This window comes from Podarcis melisellensis, assembly GCF_964234715.1.
Source record: "Podarcis melisellensis genome assembly, chromosome: 9".
NCBI classification, from domain to species: Eukaryota; Metazoa; Chordata; class Lepidosauria; order Squamata; family Lacertidae; genus Podarcis; species Podarcis melisellensis.
The window spans coordinates 41,385,297-41,404,323 of NC_138541.1; the positions used below are offsets into that span (position 1 = coordinate 41,385,297).

Sequence of the window (19,027 nt, forward strand, 5' to 3'; positions counted from 1 at the left end):
ACAATAATATAGGACATGACTACCATAGTGAAATTCAAGGCTGCACTGTGAGTTCTGATAGGGTGATTTTTTATTGACTTGCCTAAGATCCAGGACAAAGCGCCGCCTTTCGGAAATTCCCCCCAGATGTCAATTCTGCTTTTGAAATCCCAGTAATGTCCGGGAAATTCCGGATGTATGGCAGCCCTAGTTCTCGGATGTTTAGGGTGCAGTCCTAATACACTCAAGTTGTGCTGACTGAGGGGCTATGTGATATGATGGAACAACTCATGATATGCTACTGGCATAACAGATATGCCAGCAGAACCCTCCAAATACATTGGCAGAATGGCTGAAACAGGGTGCAGTCACGATGAGGGGCAATACAGAGGATGAGCGCATTTATGCTGTATCCTATACCACCTAAATCCACGGCTGCAGCCCTGTCAATGGCAGAACTTTATACCAACCCAAACATGGAGTTCATTAGCTCCATGGGTGGTGGCAATTACTTGCATAGTTTCTATTTGGTTGCCACTGCTGGTGTTTCCAGGAACACTGTGGGCATGTCTGTCATTTTAATGTTGTTTTTGTATGTTATGGTTGTGTGTTTTTCCCTTCCCCTCCTGGTCTGAGTATGTATAAGATACAGTGGCTGCTCCATCAATGCAGCAGTAAACAGAGTTGCTCTGCCCTTTATGCTTTGTAAAAATGAAACATTTTCTATGTTGTGGTACTATGTGTGATACAAAAGATCTGAAAACTTCCAATCTCTTCCTTTTGCATTGATGCCATTTTCAGTCACGTAATAGTGTTCTATGTCCCAGACAATTAAGTATTCTGGGGAGAGATTATGAAAACACTCCTGAATATTTAGGAAGACATAGTAACATTTGAAGTAATTGATTTTTATTTCTGTTTCTTTTGATTTCCAGCCACCAAAGGATGGGCCTGGAACTGATTTTTACTGAAACCATGGTGATATTTCCCATAGGTTCCTGAAATAAGCATGATTTTTGCTATTCCTATAGTCTGTCATTTTGGGATAAAAATGCATCAGATGTTTTGGACTGCCATTGAGAAGACTTACATAACAGATGTTTAAATGCATCTTGGAATGATTGAATAATGAGGAAAATGAATCATTTGCTTCTGTTCAATAGATCCAGACATCTGCGACTAGTTAGCAATGTGCAGGCTTTCACAAACAAAGAAATCCTGAGCCGAGAGATAGCCATATGACTTCATTAATTCAGATATATCAGAATTGTGTGTGTGTTTTCATGTTAGAAAAATGTAGATATATGGGTATACAGAGGAATGTGGAGAGGACAAGAGGGAGGAAAGATGAAGAAACCTGGCAATGCTTAAGGCCAGAAGGGCAAGTGTACTAGGGACAGTGGCCAAGAGATAAGATAGTTAAAGGAAGTGAGACAAAATATGGTGAAAAGCAAGGGACTGTGGGCATTGGTTTGTAATACACATCTAATTATTTGGCTGGAGACTTCTAGTATTGAGTTTATGTTACTGCAGTGGTACCTTGGTTCTCAAATGGCTTAGTTGTCGAACAAATTGGCTCCTGAATGCTGCAAACCCAGAAGTAAGAGTTCCGGTTTGCGAACATTTTTCAGAAGCTGAACGTCCCACATGGCTTCTGCAGTGTCCAATTGAGTGCAGGAAGCTCCTGCCGCCAATCGGAAGCCGTGTCTTGGGTTTCGAATGATTTTGGGAGTTGAACGGACTCCCAGAATGGCTTTCGTTTGATAACCAAGGTACTACTGTACAGTGGTACCTCGGGTTACATACACTTCAGGTTACATACGCTTCAGGTTACAGACTCCACTAACCCAGAAATAGTACCTCGGGTTAAGAACTTTGCTTCAGGATGAGAAGAGAAATCACGTGGCGGCACAGCAGCAGCAGCGGGAGGCCCCATTAGCTAAAGTGGTGCTTCAGGTTAAGAACAGTTTCATGTTAAGAACGGACCTCCAGAACGAATTAAGTACGTAACCAGAGGTACCACTGCACTATGTTTTGTACATTGTGGAAAGACAGCTGCCATTTTGGCTCATGTGAGGAAGCACACTTCTCTTAAGTAACCCAAACATTCCCATATAATTACTTCATACTACATGAATACTTCTGAAGGATTCTGTACTAGAAGTATTACTGACCTCGTTGTATCACCTGATCTTCCATGAGGTACACTTCTTTTTTTTTTTTTTTTAAGTAAACCATTATGAATATTTTATTAGGTTTTTAATAAACAAATTTCCACTTTCAAATACATACTTCCATAGATCCAATGGACTCCCCCCATCTCCCGAGCACTGCATTCCCTGTGTAACCAAAACCTCAGCAATTTGTTAACTTATTTTATACATAACAATATATCTTCCATTTTATCGTGTTATCTGATGTAAACATTTCAGTACAATTACATTAATTTTTAATTTCCACACAATAAAAATATTTCATTATTTCACTTCTGTCTTATAGTGTCTTATTTATCAATTCAGAAATTTGCCGATACTGAAGCTATACCTTCCTAGAAAGGAGCATTTTTTAACATTCATACAACTTATAATGCTTTTTCAAATAGTCCTTAAAATTTTCCCAAACTTCCTCCGTTTCTTCTTCTCCCGAGTCTCGAATTCTGCCAGTCATTTCAGCCAACTCCATATAGTCCATCAGCTGCGTCTGCCATTCTTCCAATGTGGGTAGATTTTGTGTCTTCCAGTGCTTTGCCAACAAAATCCTCGCTGCTGTAGTAGCGTACATAAAGAAAGTTCTATCTTTCTTGACCATCCTCTGGTCTACCATGCCCAGAAGGAAGGCCTCCGGTTTCTTAGGTAAGGTGAATCTCAGCACCTTTTTTTAGTTCATTATGTATCATTTCCCAGAAGGCCTTCACTTTCGGGCAGGTCCACCAGAGGTGTAAAAATGTCCCTTCCTCTTCCTTACATTTCCAACATTTATTATCGGACAGGTGATATATCTTTGCAAGCTTGACTGGGGTCATGTACCACCGGTATATCATTTTCATAATGTTTTCCTTCAAGGCAGTACATGCCGTGAATTTCATTCCGGTGTTCCATAACCTTTCCCAGTCTTCAAACATAATGTTATGCCCCAAGTCCTGTGCCCACTTTATCATAGAGGATTTGACAATCTCATCCTGTGTGTTCCATTTAAGCAGCAAGTTATACATTCTCGAAATTAGCTTAGATTTTGGCTCAAGCAACTCTGTTTCTAGTTTCGATTTTTCCTCCTGAAAACCCACTTTTTTGTCTGCTTTAAAAACTTCCTGGATTTGAGCATAATGCAACCAATCTCGCACCTTGTTTTTTAACTTTTCCATACTCTGTAACCTCCATTTATCCCCAATTTTTTCAATTATTTCCCAATATTTAGGCCAGTGGGCCTCCATATTGAGTCTTTTACGTGCTTTGGCCTCCATCGGTGAGAGCCACCTCGGAGTTTTACTCTCCAATAAGTCTTTATATTTTGACCAGACCATGAAAATTGCCCTTCTGACAATATGGTTTTTGAACAATTTATGAACTTTAACCTTGTCATACCACAAATATGCATGCCACCCAAAAGCATTATCAAATCCCTCCAGGTCAAGGACATCGGTGTTCTCCAATAAAATCCAATCCTTCAACCAGCAGAGGGCTGCAGCTTCATAATATAACCTCAAGTCCGGCAGGGCAAACCCCCCTCTTTCTTTCGCATCTGTTAGTATTTTAAACTTTATTCGGGGCTTTTTGCCCTGCCAGACAAATTTAGATAAATCCCTCTGCCATTTTCCAAAACATTCCACCTTATCCACGATCTGGAGGGCCTGAAACAAAAATAGCATTTTCGGCAATACATTCATCTTTATAGCAGCTATTCTGCCCAGCAAGGAAAGTTTTAATCTTGACCATATTTCCAGATCTCTTTTGATCTCTGACCAACATTTCTCATAGTTGTCCTTAAATAAATTCAAATTTTTGGAGGTCAAATGGACCCCTAGGTACTTTACTTTTTTGACCACATTTAGTTCTGTTTCTTTTCTGAACTCCTCTATTTCAGTAGTTGTCAAGTTTTTTGCTAAAACTTTAGTTTTTTGTTTATTCAGCTTGAATCCCGCCACCCGACCAAAGTCAGAAATTAATTCTAACACTCTTTTAGTACTAGAGGCTGGCTCCTGTAATGTTAATACCAAGTCATCTGCAAAAGCTTTCAGTTTATATTGTTTCTCTCCGACCACAATTCCCTGTGTCAACCGGTCATTTCTAATCATGTTCAATAGCACCTCCAGGACTGAAATAAACAACAGAGGAGATAGAGGGCACCCCTGTCGTGTCCCTTTTTCAACATGAGGTACACTTCTTTTCCCCACCCCGCAACTGCAGAAGTTGGCTAATATATATTTCACACACACACACACACACACAGAGAGAGAGAGAGAGAGAGAGAGAGAGTAAGTGCATTAGAATCATCTTGTCAGATGCAATTTGAACAATTCCACAGAAGGCTTTAGACTGCCTTAACAGTTCACCACAGCTTTGACCTACATGGAATGAACTTTGCTGGGATGAGGCAGTGATTAGGTTTTAATGAGAGCTGATCCCCAGGATTCTGGGGGGATGCTTGCTGCTTTATAGGAAAAGGCTAGTAGTTGAACAATGAGCAGCTGCTGGTGTGTGCATGGAGTGGACGTTTGCTTGTCTGGCTGGTTTGCCCTCTTAACTGAGTTTTAAATTGTGGATGAAACTGGTACCTCACAGTATTTATCATTGTTTGGGTTGGCACTCCAAACTAAGCAGATCTACTTAAAATATATAGCCTATGTGGAGATTCATTCATTCCCACACACCCACTAGGCCATATGCTTTGAACAGACTTGGGTGAAAACGACATGGTAAAGAGACACAAACAAGGTAAATGTTCCACTTGTGGATTTTTTTAAAAAAAATTGCATACGTTTATTGCAAAAAAAATAACATACTGTTAAAGCATCTGAGATACAGAAATGAAGGGAGAGTGGCTTTTGTACATAGTAATCAAATGAGTCAGTCAAAACATGCCAAAGACTCTTTCCAAGGAACTGTTTCGTCATAACCTAGTTCAGTTGTATAGCAAACAATGGATATTGATTGACAAAAGAAATTATGTGTCTGGAATAATAATGTTTTGACTCAGGCACAGAATCAGTTACTTTTTTAAAGCTCCTGTTTGAGGAAACCCCATTAGGTCTTCAGCCTTTCCTGAGATACTCTACAGGTCCCAAAGACTTGGCTTGGAGCTCACTAAGCTTATTTATGTTTGAGAATCCCTCTCTTCCATTTCTGGTACTGTCTGAAGGCCCCTTGAGCCTAGACTTCCTAGGCTGGCCAATAGGAGCATAGGGAAGATTGTATTGTGTGCTTTATTGTTGTGAACAGCTTGAAAGATCCATGTCTTCATGTTTGTTTTCAAACATTTGTTTGCATTTTTGCAAATTAAGCATAGGTTTTGAAAGTAGTTGAAATAAAACTTGGATCCCCCCCCTTATATCCAATGGGTGTAATTCAACATTGTCCTACTACAAACATTCAATCTGAGCAAGTATATCAGCTTGCCAGAAAGAGAAATCTGAAGCTCACTTTGTAAGCACATAATATGCATTATCTGCTTTTAAATTATGGGGGGGGGTGTCATTAATTGAGCTTTACTCAGAGTAGACCCAATTAATAGCCCTACTCTGAGTAGGACTTGCACTTACTACAACCCATTGATTTTGAAATGATGTTTAGCAAACTTCTGACTGGTAAAATCTTGACATGTCTGGAAAAACAAAAATCCTTTTTATTCCAAGGAATTTGCTTTTCATCAATTGATCTTACCTATTTTGCAAAGAAATTGTAGAACGTGAGCTGGAAAGTTTCTAGTTCAGAGCTGTTATCCATCATGAACCCTCTAAGCAACACTGCTCTTGTAGTTTCAGCAATATGACTTGCCTTCTAGGATTATTGTAAGGATTGCTATTACAATGTAAATGAAGTAATCTGAATACTTGAAATTTGTTATAAATACATGCTAAATAGTCTAATAAGCATGACACTGCAATAAACCTGGAGAAAGTAGTAATGAACTCAAATCCTTTCAAATCCAAAGGACTTTTATTTTAGCTTTCTATGGGAACTTCTAGAGGGTGGCTGTATATTGCAAAAGGGTCATTCAGATCTGATTTTTGGGGGGGGGGTTGAGATTTGTATGTTTGCTTCCATGCATTCTGTTTTTACAGTCATGCATATTCATTGCTTTTCTACTGTTTCTCTCTTATACACTCTGGAAGTGTGTGTTATAGTAAAATTTATAAGGATTGAAGCGCTATATCTTGGAATGTGGCTGTGCATAGTACTCATCATTTTCCAACCCTAACATTTCAGGAGAGAGACTGTTTCAATGAACATTGTCAACTTTCAGAAGGCAGTAGTTTGCAGAAACTTAAATAGCCCACCGTTGTCATGGAGATGCTCTGTTCATTGTTAATAGGATATTCAGCATAGATAGCACCTGTTTCATTCATAGAACTATAGTACAGTACTGGATTATCATTATTGGCTTTTAGCACATTTGTAAGGAACATTTTTGAAAACCAGCTCTGATTAGCAAGATTTTATGAGTATTCACTGAAATGCTCATAATGCTCTTCTATAGTAAAGACTTACAGCTCAGTCCTATGTCTACATAGATGCAAGCTGTATTGAGCTGAATGGGGTTTACTCCCAGGTAAGGCAGTATAGATTACAACTTCAATTTCTAACCCAAATAAATGGGGGGGGGCTGGCATTATCTTTGTGCTAATGCATCTAGACCAGGCATGGCCAAACTTAGCCCTCCAGCTGTTTTGGGACTACAACTCCCATCATCCCTAGTTAACAGGACCAGTGGTCAGGGATTATGGGAACTGTAGTCCCAAAACAGCTGGAGGGCCAAGTTTGGCCATGCCTGATGACAAAACTTAAATTTAGATCTCCCTGTGCTTTTAGTTTAGGATAATTTATTGGTGCACCCTATGACTCCTGGAAAGTAAATATATTGAATAAATCTCACAGAAGCCAAAGACTCTTTGCAAAACCAAAAACCTCTGTTTTGTTCTGTATATGGCAAACTCTCTGTTATAGTTTCACTTCTTTATATCTCCTTGCTTATTCGAAGAAGTCATAAAAGTGGTGAATGAACTGGCTAAAGGCTTCATGGGCATTGGCTTGACTTTCAGCTCCTCCATCCACATGCCTTCCCTTTTGGCTGCTGTCACTCATAGCTCTTAAGATGCCATAACACTCTTAGCTAAGAGAACACCCGTCAGAAGTTCTCTTGTACTGTGTTGGCCAGTACCCAAAGAGGCATGCACATGGAAAATGATAGGTTGCAATTGGTCCTGTATGTCTGTATTCAAGAAGGACGTGGAAAATACAATATCCTGTTGGTCACTGGGTGATCCAAAAAAATAATAATGCATGGGCAAAGATCTTAATGTCACATTTTCCATCTGCTTATCACCTTGAGCTTAGATCTGGCCACATTATGACCTACATGGCTTAAGTAGCAGATAAGGCAGGACAATGAATCACATGCCCTTATCCATCCCCATGGCTGATGCCACTGCCACCCACCATCACTGCTTTTGTGCCTGTAGCATTTGGTACTTCAAAAAGTGGCTAAGGGCCAATGTGAGACTCTCTGGTCTGCCCACCTCTGGCCTCACTCTGAGGAAGATATTGTGGGTTAGATGGGTGTCACAGGTGCTCTCCAGGTCATGTTCTGAGGAAGGGAGCACTTCCTCAAAGTACAGCATGCAGGTGTCTTGCACCAGATCAGTAGAACTGATTCTAAAAACACTACTGAAGAAACGAGAAAAATAGGACCTTCGTTTAATAAAGTGGGAAGTTATATTCTGATTATTCGATTCTATACCTGCCTTCCTTAATGGGAGGCATAAAGATCTCTATATGTGTCCACAAGGCCTTTGACCCAAGATTTTAATTTATAAAAATTCCAAGCAGCTAGGCTTGCTTCAAAGCAAAGTCCTGGTGAGGCTCTAGCTGTTTGGCCTATTCATTTCTCCAGAATGCTGCTGGCCCCAGTGTAGGCCCAAAGGCATTATTTTGGAAATAAAGATGGTAGTCAGCTGGGGTCTTGCTAGCACTTCACTTTGAAGTTTGCCTAATGGCCCATAAAATGTTTTTAGAATGGGACTGCACACTGCCTGATAAATGTAATGTGGGAGGCAATGAAGAGTGATTGTTTTTTATGGGGGGGGGGAGCCTTGGGGTAAAGAAAGCAGTGGAAAGAGTGGGCACAGAGGAAAGTCAGAGAAAGAAGACTCTCCCCACACACACACTCTCTCTTACACACGTAACTGAAAGCTTTTGAATTTGCATTGTTTTAATGCAGGAGCCCCCAAAGCCACCATTAAATAATGGATCACATCTATCTCCATACTCTGAACCATAAAAATAATGGATCTGGCATTTGTGGTACCACTTTGGCACATAAAATGAATCATTGGACTGGTTTGTTATGGTTTGTCATTCTTTTTTTACAATTATACCCCTCAAACCACAATGAAATCATATGGCACCTTCATGTCCACAGGTGTGTTCTGCCAATTACTGGTGGTTTTGCTGGCATCCAACAAAAAAGAAAAGTATTTTGGATCAACATTTTTGTGATACTGCTTCCCTGGCAAGTGCTGGACCTCTAGAGCTACATATGTAAGTTTTAATTTGATGGTGGTTTGGGGGAACCCTATGTAAAAATCATGGAAATTCAAGAGGATTCATGTTAATTCTGGATCCAGCTTTTACCCAGACCTCATGGAAAAGTGTGTAGCTCTATCCCTTTTTTTCTTGTATATGTGTATGTGAGCAAGTTGGGCTGGAGGTTGGAGTAACAGATGGGGAGAGAAGTGACCCTGTACCCATGTGAGGACTCTGCCAATTATTCAGGAAAAGTTTGCAGACAGATTTTCTGAGTTGGAAAAATGGCCAAGCAACTTCATGTCTCATATTTTTAAAACAATGAAAACTAAAAGTTCTAAGGCTCTACTAGTAGGAGTAATGGGCTGCTAGTTTGAAAATGTTTAACTCCACATTCATCAGTACTTTTGGTGACTTTTCCATTAACTTCAATAGTATCTGGACTTTCTGTAGTGTTTTTCTTTTGTCCAGTTTGGTTTCCATCATTCTTACTCCTTTCATGAGCTTATGAAGGGCACAGATTCAGCTACTGGTAATCAACAGTAAGTAATGGAAATGATTAAATGTTAATCATCACTCTTTTGAGAAAATAAATGCCTTTATGTTTAATGAAGTTCAGCATTTGTAAAATTTCATTTCAATAGCCATTTTTTTTTCTCTTGAAGTTTAATAACTGTCTGGCTCTCCATTGTGAAATGCTGAATGAAAGGAAAAAGGAAAAATGACACACAACCCATTGTACAAAAAAGATTTTAAAAAGGACTTCCACCTAAACTACACTTTTCAGTTCTGTGTATCTCTATTATGTAACAACAACAGGCCAACATTCCCCTATGTACTGTATGCTAGCATAAAAATACCAGGCTATAATTCTTTGGGAAAATGTGGTTATACAATGATAAAATCACAGCTGAAATTGATTCAAGGGTCTGTACTGATAGATGGTTTAGAAATGAAATACAGTGGTACCTCTGGTTACCTACTTAATTCGTTCTGGAGGTCCGTTCTTAACCTGAAACTGTTCTTAACCTGAAGCACCACTTTAGCTAATGGGGCCTCCTGCTGCTGCCACGCTGCCAGAGCACAATTTCTGTTCTCATCCTGAAGCAAAGTTCTTAACCTGAGGTACTATTTCTGGATTAGCGGAGTCTGTAACCCGAGGTACCACTGTACATAGATACAATTCTTAAACTAGAATTATCTTTTGCCAGAGCACTTAGTTTAATGTTACCAGACATCCCCATTTCCCAGAGACAGTCCCCGGATTTACAAATCAGTCCCCATACAGAATCCATTGAAGTTGAAAAGTGTCCCTGGATTCATTGAAAAAAATCTGGTAACCTTAACTTAGTTCTAATAAATATATTGTCGTAAGTGATTTGTATGTGGCCTTATGCAGAAGGAATAACATTCTTTTCAAGCATATATGGTTACAGGGGATGGCACCCTTTTGCAGAAGGATTAAAACTCAGCTGCATTAAAGCCCAGCTAATGGGAGTTGGAGTCCAAAATAGCTGGAAGGTACCAGGTTGGGGGAAGCTGTCCTACCCACTTTGACCTAATTATGATTCAGTTGACTTCTTTAAATACCGTAACTGGTGCCACATGTCAGTTGCCATATCCTCATTCATCTTGTGTAATCTTGATGTGAAACTACAAATGTTCTGTGATTCTTCAGCTGAAAAATTAGCTATGGAACTAACAGCCTGTTACTGACTCCAGCGTGGACTATGAAAATGAGGAATGAAATTTTACTAGAGATTCCACATAAAATAAACCTGGTGTTTTATAGTTAAGTATTGTTCAGCTTCCGGTTGGTATTATATCGGGATGAAGACTAAGCTAGCTCTACACTTCTCTCCAGTACTGCATTTTATACTTTATTATCATACTGTTATCTAGTTTAGTTGTTAATTGCTTTTGGAAGTGGAAACAGATTTTTTTTTTTAGTGTAATGAATATCAATAAGGGAATGCCATATCTGTTTTAGGCTGTTGGTGGGAAATAAGAAAACTATGGAATAATTGAGGGAGAAAAACTGAGAGGCAACAGATCATCAAAGCTCAGCCTGAAAAGAAAGAAAAGAAAAACCTAAAAACAAACCAGAATGCAACTCTGATCCTAAAGAATGCATATCTTAGGTAGTGACAGAATAGCTTGAGCAGCTGTTGCTGCTGCTGCACTCTTTAACTTGTTTTTAAAAGTTTTTTGTAAGTCACTTTGAGTTTTTTTCTGAAGATGTGAGTAATAAACAATAAAAATAAAATAAACAACTGCTTCCACTTTAGAGCTCCTTTGTGTTGCAAATGCATAGTTTTATTGCAATGAACTGGAAACATAATGAAAACAGAGGTTACACCCAGCCTTTATACTGTTACAAAAGTAGCATGGTCATCTCAATAGGGTCTTGTTCCCTACAGGAGTACAGCCCTGGAGCTCAAGGCATCTCTCCCATTCTCTCTTCAGCCCGCCTGCCAAGATGGTTCTGGCCTTTGTTTCCCTTCTTCTTCCCAGGACATCTTTCATAAGACTGCTGAAGAAAAATAAAAAAACAAATGAAACCCAGTCACTAGGGGCCTGGTGAGGAGGAAGTGGTGGAACTGTCAAGCCAGGCTAGTGAGGGGCCCTTCTGAGCCTCTGGGACTGCGCACCAGTGCCTGTCCTGGCTGATCACTAGCCCTAGGTCTGCTCTTCTCCGTGGCCAAGGTCCTTCTAGAGTATTTACTGCCTCTCTTGCTCATCTTGTTGCGCCACAATCTTACTCAGAAAAACATTTCAGCTGCTCATGCATTAAATATTTTGAAGTCAGGAAAGCAACAGGAAGCAGTGAACAAGGGAAAAAAACCTCTCAATGAATAGAATGAAGATATACTGTACTCTATCCAGAGTAATCTACACCCCAATAACCTCTTGGTTAGATTATGATGTACTTTATGTGGGGCTGCCTTTGAAGATGGCTCAGAAGCTCCAGTTAAGAATATTGTTCCCTGTATTTTTAACTGGTAAAATTCCTTCGGAACACAGCTTGCCAGTTTTAAAAGCGCTTGGCTGATTCCTCGTTCACTTCCAAGCCTAATTCAAAGTGCTGGTGCTTACTTTTAAAGTCCTAAAGCTGGAGCTTGAAACCTGTGGCTCTCAGTTCAGTTCAGACCAGACATACGTTAACAGAAGAAAGAAGTAGAAGAGGCATTAAATATATAATATAGTGGAGAGGCTGCATGGAGGAGAGGGATGGCCATATTAGAAGGTGATTCTGAGGCAAAGGCCTGGGGTGAGCCTCGGATAAGAGAGCTGGGATTTACTTGAGACCATCTGCTTTCCACGCCTGTGCTGTGTTTCCCCTACCCACTCACTCCTAGCTTGCACTTGGCAGCACTGGTGGTTAGGCAGCTGTGATCTCTTACAGCAAAGCCTTGCCGCCTTGCCCTCATGCACAGAATTTTTTTTGCAATGGCCTTGGAAGCCAGAGGTTTTGTAAACTTTGGACTTGGATATCATACTAAACTTTATTTTTCTATGTATGCAATGGGATAAAGATTTTGTATAGAGAAACTGAGCCGGCCAATTCAGGACCATCTTTTCAAAACCATATTTCCTACATATATTTTACTTATTATTACATATTAACTTGCACTAGTTATAGACTACGAGCAAGTGATTGTTATGCGCTTCCTTAACATTACAGACTGTTTCTGTAACAGGCCAGGGCATAAAAAGTACAAATTGTTTATGGGAAGCAAGTGCAGTTAACAGACTTGCACCTTGCTTAGAAGTGTTGCTGCAACAAATGTAATTACTATTTAAGCATCTATGGTAATGTGCAATGCTATGGCAAGCACAAATGTAAGTGTTTAAGCAATTTAATACAAGCAAAATCCATTACATAATACAAAATGAGGTGTTAAATTGTATTATAAATTTGCTTTTGCTCTCCTGCAAGGACATTTGTCAGCTGTGGGCAAACTTGGGGTGGGGGGAGTGAGAAAAGTAGCTATGCCAAGAGAGTGACATACTCTCTCTCTCCCTCCCTCAAAATATGGGCTCAACATACTATTTCCACTGCAAATTTTGGGTCCCATATCTAGTGCACAGAGCCTGTTGTTTTATTATTGGTTTTGTTGTATCTCCTCACATGCAAGATATTGTTATCTTTTACTGCTGTTAGTCATAAGCCTAAATAACAATGGTGCATCTGTATCAGCAAAACAAGACGCCTTCATCTACCCCAGCTGCAATAAAGCATGTCTCTCCCATATTGCTCTCTACAGCCACAGCAGGCACTGTAACTCTCCAGTGATTTGACTTTACCCCCTATGGCACACTCTTCCATTGTCTTTCAAGACATACAGATACCAATAACAATTCAGAAAACTGCATGAGTAGCATGATTATAGTTAATATAGGATAGCCAACTAAGAGATGATTGACAAACTAGGAAATACTTACTTGGAATTTTGCCTCTACCATGCACTCACTTGAAACAAGTCACTCTTTCTTAGGCTTAGCACTTCCTTCTCCTGCATATGCAATATAAAGGTAATAAACTTTATAAACCTATCTTACAAAGCTTTTGTAAGGATTGCAGGATAATGAATGTGAAGCACTCTGAACACCTCTAAAGCACGCTATAAAGGTAAGTGCTATTTGTTTTAAAATTTTATTGATTTAATTATGGTTTTGTGACTATTTGTTTTCATGGATTTTAGCCAAGTTTTACCTAGAATTTTATCAGTACACCATTTGGATGATTTCTTTTTTTTTAAATCAAGAGGTTTATAAGCAATCTGTTTATCCAACAAGGCTTTGGAATTGCTTTCAAAGAGCACCAATCATAGATGCCACAAAGAAAACCTCCTTTGAAAGTTAGGGAAGGGCACAGTAATGCATTCTAGCTTTGCTGATTGAGGTGGTGCAATTGATGTAGGGCAGCCAAAATAGTTTTGCCAAAACAAAAGAGAGCATATGCCTTATTTGCACATTTAGGAACTTGTACAGATGTTGAGGCATAATAAAGGGATTTGCAGAACTAAGTTTCAGGAGGTAAATGCTAATAAGCTATAAGCTAGGTTTCTGGTGGTATAAACTATACAAAAGCAGCCAAGGATAGGCTTCATCTCAGTGTCTGAAGAACAATGGTTAGCTCAGGAGGAGGTGGTCATTTGGACTCATGATGTCATGGATCACTATAGAATTAGGGAGGCATGAGGAAAATCGTGCATGAAGACATCATACAGGAAGAACAATCTCCTACATTTTATTTTAGATAGTCGGTCTATCCATGTGAAAAGGATCTAGGTGTCTTAGTGGATCACAAGCTGGACATGAGCTAGTAGTGTGATAGGTGTTTTTCTCTCTTTCTTTCTCTCTAGTTAAAAAAATAAATAAATAAAGAGTAGACTGCACAATCAGAAGCAGTGTGCCAATCATGGGGAATAGTATTTCTTCTCTATCGTGTGCTGGTCATACCATATCTGAAGTCAAGTGCGCAGTTCTGGTCACATTTTAAGAAGGCTATATGTACAAAGTGACCAGCATGGGTCTAAAAACAAAGTCCTGTGACAAAGTTGAAAGAGTTGAGTATGTTTATCCTGGAGAAGATTAAGGACACAGTGGTCTTCAAATATCTGAAGCACTATGATGCAGAACATGCAACAGACTTTGCTCTCTCTTGCACTATTGGGCATCATGAGACGTAACAGTGGAAATTGCAGGGCAACAGGGGAAGCTTCCCAATGGCAAGTGTGCTATTCCACTGTCCAGAGGTGGTGGGCTCTCCCTTGCTGTTGGTATTTAAGTAGAGACTGAATGACCATTGGTCAGGGATGTTACACCATAATTGCATCTTGCATGGCAGACCTTGCATTGAGCAAAGAGTTGGACACAGAGTTGGACCTCCAAGGTTCCTTCCAGCTCATTGTTTGTAAACATATCATATATTCCTGAGACTGTTTTCACATGGGAACTCCCCATTACCTGGCTGTAAGATCTAGTTCAACCAGTTCAACTAAAGACATAGCCAATGTTCATGCCAGCAGCTGATTTCCCACAGTTCGCCAACCTCTTTGTGCAAACTGGAGAAACTGCCATGGTCACAGAACACACACACCATAACCAAAAGCACATAATTAACTCTTTAACCAGCTACAGTAGAACACTTTCAGGTGGGATGGGACCTTAGGTGAACCAGGAAAGGCATGTGCACTCAGAGGCACCATACAGGTGACCCTTGCCTCAAAGTATCCAATGCTGGTGCAGAAATTCTTCACACGAATTTATAGAGGCATGTGGCAAATCTTGCAAGAGGCACAACAAGTCCCATTTGCAGGCCTCACTGCTGGTGTTTTTTCTCTACCACTGTGTGAACACTTGAGAGCCAGTATAGGATTTTAGACTGCTGGATTAGGTCCTAGGTTCAGAACCACTCACTGAAGCAGCTCACTGGGTAAAGAAGTCAGAGGACGGCCCCCCCTGTGCCAATCCCTGTCTCTCAGCCTTGCCTCCCATGGTGTTGTTGTGCAGCTAAAAGAGGTGGGAGGATGCTGCCCCTGAACGTTGATGAAGGGTGGCGAAACATTCGTCGATCCACTAACCATGTGGGTGGCCTTCATCCCGCAGGTTTCCTCCTGCTTCATTATTGTTGGCATTCTGACACTGACACTAACACCCCCCCTTTCTCTCCGACCAGTAGACCACTCTCAGCACCTTTGCAACATATCTCAACGGAATGGGGTTATCGCAGGCTGCAAAGCGGCTCTCACGTGGCTCCCGCTGATGCCAGAAACTAGAGAACCTCTTCAGAAACCCATTCGCAAGGGTCCGCCTCTTCCAGCGCGTGCTAGTGGCGGGTGAAGCGGGGCATTGCCAGTCCGCGGAATGAAGCTGGAAAGCTGCTTCTTATTGCCGAAAACTTCCCCAAGCGAGAGCGGTTGAGTTCCCCCCCTCTTCTCGCGAAGTTCGCGCCTGCAAGGCTGCCCATAGCGGGCTACTACCAGGCAGCGCGCGAAGAAAACAAAACACCACAACAAGGCGAGGAAGAGGGATAAGAAGCAGCGCGGCTCTCGGAGGGAGCGAGGCATTCCGGAGTCTTTTGTGGCAGCGCGGCCTGAACCCCGCTGCGAGGAGAGCGGCGGCGCTTTGCATTGCGGCTGAGGAGACCAGCAGGCTCGAGGGGCGGGAACCTGAGGCGGTGCGGCTCCTCCTCCTCGTCGTCTTCGCCGCCGCCGCCGCCGCCGCTGCTGCCGGTGTGGCCGGGCGCTGCTCCCTCCTTCCGTCTCCTCACCATGGTTGCAGCAGCACAAAGCGCGAGCGAGCGCTGGAGGCCGCTCCCGCCGTGAGCCTCGGCCTGCCCGACCACAACACTCCTCCTCCTGCTTCCCCTCAGGCACAGCTCCGCCGCCCCTTCCCTCCCTCCCTCCCTCCCTCCCCAGGCCGGAGACGGAGCCCGAGCGCGGCCAGGACGCGGCGGCCCCTTTCCCGCCCCGCCGCCTGAGGGGATGCGGCGGCGGCTGAGGCGGGAGAAGCAGGGCGAAGACGACGACCGCGGCGGCGGCCAGGACGCCGAAGACAGTGCCGGGCAGCCCGGCAGAGGCGGAACTGGGAGTCGCTGCTGCTGCTGCCGGTAACAGGCCCCGACCGGGCGGCGGCGCTGCTGAGGCCGAGGGGCTGGTCGCCGCCGCCGCCGCCGAGGAGGAAAGAGCGGCGGCCCGAGTGAGTGACGGGCGGCCAGCGGGAGCCGCCTCTCTCCCGCAACTCCCTCTCGGCGCCCGCCGCTGGGGGCTCTGAGTAGCCCGCCTCGCCTCGGGGCCAGGAATAGGCGCTGGTGAGCGGCAGGAGACGAGCGGAGGGGCCGGGGCGCCTCATTCGGCCCGGAGCAGAGAAGGGGCGAGATGGCGTCCTACGTGGATAACAACTTCCGCCAGGCGGTCATGAAAAACCCGGCCGACAGGAGCCCCCAGGTATTTCTCCAGCCCCGAGCCGTGGCTCAGGCAGCTTTCCCCCCGAAACTCACCTCAATCTCCTCTTGCTGGTATTGCAATACAGTATTCCCACTCCTCCTCTCTCTCTCTCTGCGCCTCCTTCTCTCTCCCCACCACCCTCGCCATGTATCTCATTTGGGGATAATTTATCTGTCTCTCGTCGAGAGGAGAGCCCAGCCATAAACAACCCCTCTCTTCCCCTGCGTTTCCCCACGCCAACTCGGCCTACACATACATATAGGGAGCTCTTCTCAGTATGAGTTCCCAATGCCCCATAAATGAGATATAATGCATCGAATATAATGTCTCTGTTGGCACAATCGCGGGCGGCGAGTTCACTCCGTGTTCCTTTATTTTAAAAAATGTCATAGCCACCTATGTCAACAGAGCTGTGATGTTAAGTGATTGTAAGGGTGACGGGTGGGTATCATCACACACACACACACACACACACACACACACACACACACACCCAGCCCGCCTGCCTGGCCAACGTAGTCACAATTGAATGGCATTCTCTGGCTCTTAGAAAAGGGTGTATGTTTTCCCCAAACGCCCCCCTCCTTCTTCTCCAAACAACTGAGTTACTTTAGATTCCTTCTCTTGTCTACACACAGAGATACATCAGCTAATCTGCTGTTTTCAGATATCTCTAATCCCTTTTCTACTTACGGGAAGAAAAGCTTCTCTCATTCATTCACAACACTATCACTAGGCTCCCCTCCCCCTATCTCCACCAGCATTGTAACCCCTTAGATGGGTGCTAGTATTAAGATGGATGCTTAATTTAGTCTTTCACCCTTCTCTGCTGCTAAGTTTGACTTGAGCATTCATTTCAGTAGGTTGATAGCTTCATACCTAATCTTGGGGGGGGGGCAGGGGGCGGTTAGCACTGTGGTTTAAAATCTCTCCCCTCCCAGTTTGGATATTAGATTTCTACAACATTGCTTTCTGAATAGCTATGCTAAAAAACAAAAACAAAACAACCTTTAATGAACAAGCTAAATTCAACACTTATTAAAATGTTAGGGTGTAGTGGCGTTGAGATTTGTTTATTGTGGTAAGGGTTTTGAGCTCTGCTGTAAAGGAACTGAGATATATCATTTGGTGTATTGGCTTGTGATTGCTATGAGATAATGGTGCAATAACTTGTAGTCTCCTTTGCATGTGGTGCTTAAGATACCCATTGTAAAGTATGCCAGTGATTCTCCCTAGGAAGAGAACATTTAGATAAAATACTTTTTGGGGCATATTTTATAATGTCATGCACGAAAGCTTGTTGTTTAGGATGCTTCACATCCTAACTTGAAAGAACAAATCATTTATTTCATCTGTTTTCTTTCCTTACTGTTTTTGCCATATTTTTATTAATCCACGGTGCTTTGTGGTACTTCTGGCAGATGTATGTTGCTCAAAAATGCAGTGAACTTCTCCAGCAATGTGATAAGTGTTTTTCTTTTTTATCCATCTGTACATTTCATTTCTGGCCTGGTTCTGTGGAATGTCAGGAATTGGCTTTGATTCTTTGTCAGATTATTAGCTCTTGGTAAACAGGATCTGAATTGGAAGATGAGGCTCATAGAGTACATTTTGATAGGATAACCCTTTTAAGGTTTTGCTAAGCTGTGAACAGATTCTGTCTGATTTGGAACAGTGACTGTATGGGTTATTAGTGCCAATTGTTAAAAGATAAATAAGCTTTTTCTTTTTTTAACACAAACCTGATCCCTCTATATAGCCTTGACTCAATAGCTAATGCTTTATGGTGTTAGTTTGCTTGTTGGAGTTAGTGCCATCTGTCTTGCTTTCTAAGGGGTCTGTATTGCCATGTATTGCCATCCATTTCCATGATTGTTGGGCAATTCTGGGATCCTTTTTAGGCTAAAGTTTTAAATTGTGCACAAATCCAATTAATTGATTTTGAGATGACTCACCCTTAAACCCTTGCCATTAACAAGTTGCACTAGGCAGTGTCAGAAACTCCGATATGAAAGCTAGGAGCTAAATGGCACCTTAAACCTAGATTATGGGCGCAACAACAAAATGTCTAAGTACACTTTGTTAATAGCAAGAATACAGAGCTGAAAATGAATGAACTGCAGCTAAAATATTATGTTCACTTTTCACATGGTCTAATCTTTTCCCTGCCCCCCCTAATATTCTTAAGAGGGTCTCTTCTCCAGTCTTCAGAGAGTAGCTGGAAGTGGGAAGGCAGAAAAAGGTCCTCTTTTCCTTCCATTCTGCTCGTGCTAATGAAATTCCCTGTAACAAAATGCACCTAGATCAATGGGAGTACACAGACATGCGCATGCTCGTGCGTGCACGTGCACACAC

At 42.2% G+C, this 19,027-nt stretch overlaps 1 protein-coding gene and 2 long non-coding RNA genes across 6 annotated transcripts in view; 2 read left to right on the forward strand and 1 right to left on the reverse strand.

Annotated features, from left to right (window-relative positions):
• LOC309378258 overlaps positions 1-10,920 on the forward strand; it is a 44,271-nt gene extending 33,351 nt beyond the window's left edge. The window contains exon 3 of the long non-coding RNA XR_014171962.1: positions 10,708-10,920. This is a non-coding gene — a long non-coding RNA (uncharacterized lncRNA). The remainder of the gene's footprint in view (positions 1-10,707) is intronic.
• Positions 10,921-11,009: 89 nt separating this feature from the next.
• On the reverse strand, positions 11,010-17,051 carry LOC309378239. Its single transcript, XR_014171908.1, has 3 exons — positions 16,726-17,051; positions 13,164-13,234; positions 11,010-11,250 (listed from the first exon to the last, which is right to left on the reverse strand). It is a non-coding gene; the product is annotated as an uncharacterized lncRNA (long non-coding RNA).
• Positions 15,215-19,027, forward strand: part of RAPGEF2 (Rap guanine nucleotide exchange factor 2) — a 155,698-nt gene continuing 151,885 nt past the window's right edge. For all 4 annotated transcript variants that reach the window (XM_081925886.1, XM_081925889.1, XM_081925888.1 and 1 more), the window contains exon 1: positions 15,215-16,672. In XM_081925886.1, the coding sequence (XP_081782012.1) occupies positions 16,604-16,672 (69 nt within the window). In that variant the 5' untranslated portion in view covers positions 15,215-16,603. The remainder of the gene's footprint in view (positions 16,673-19,027) is intronic.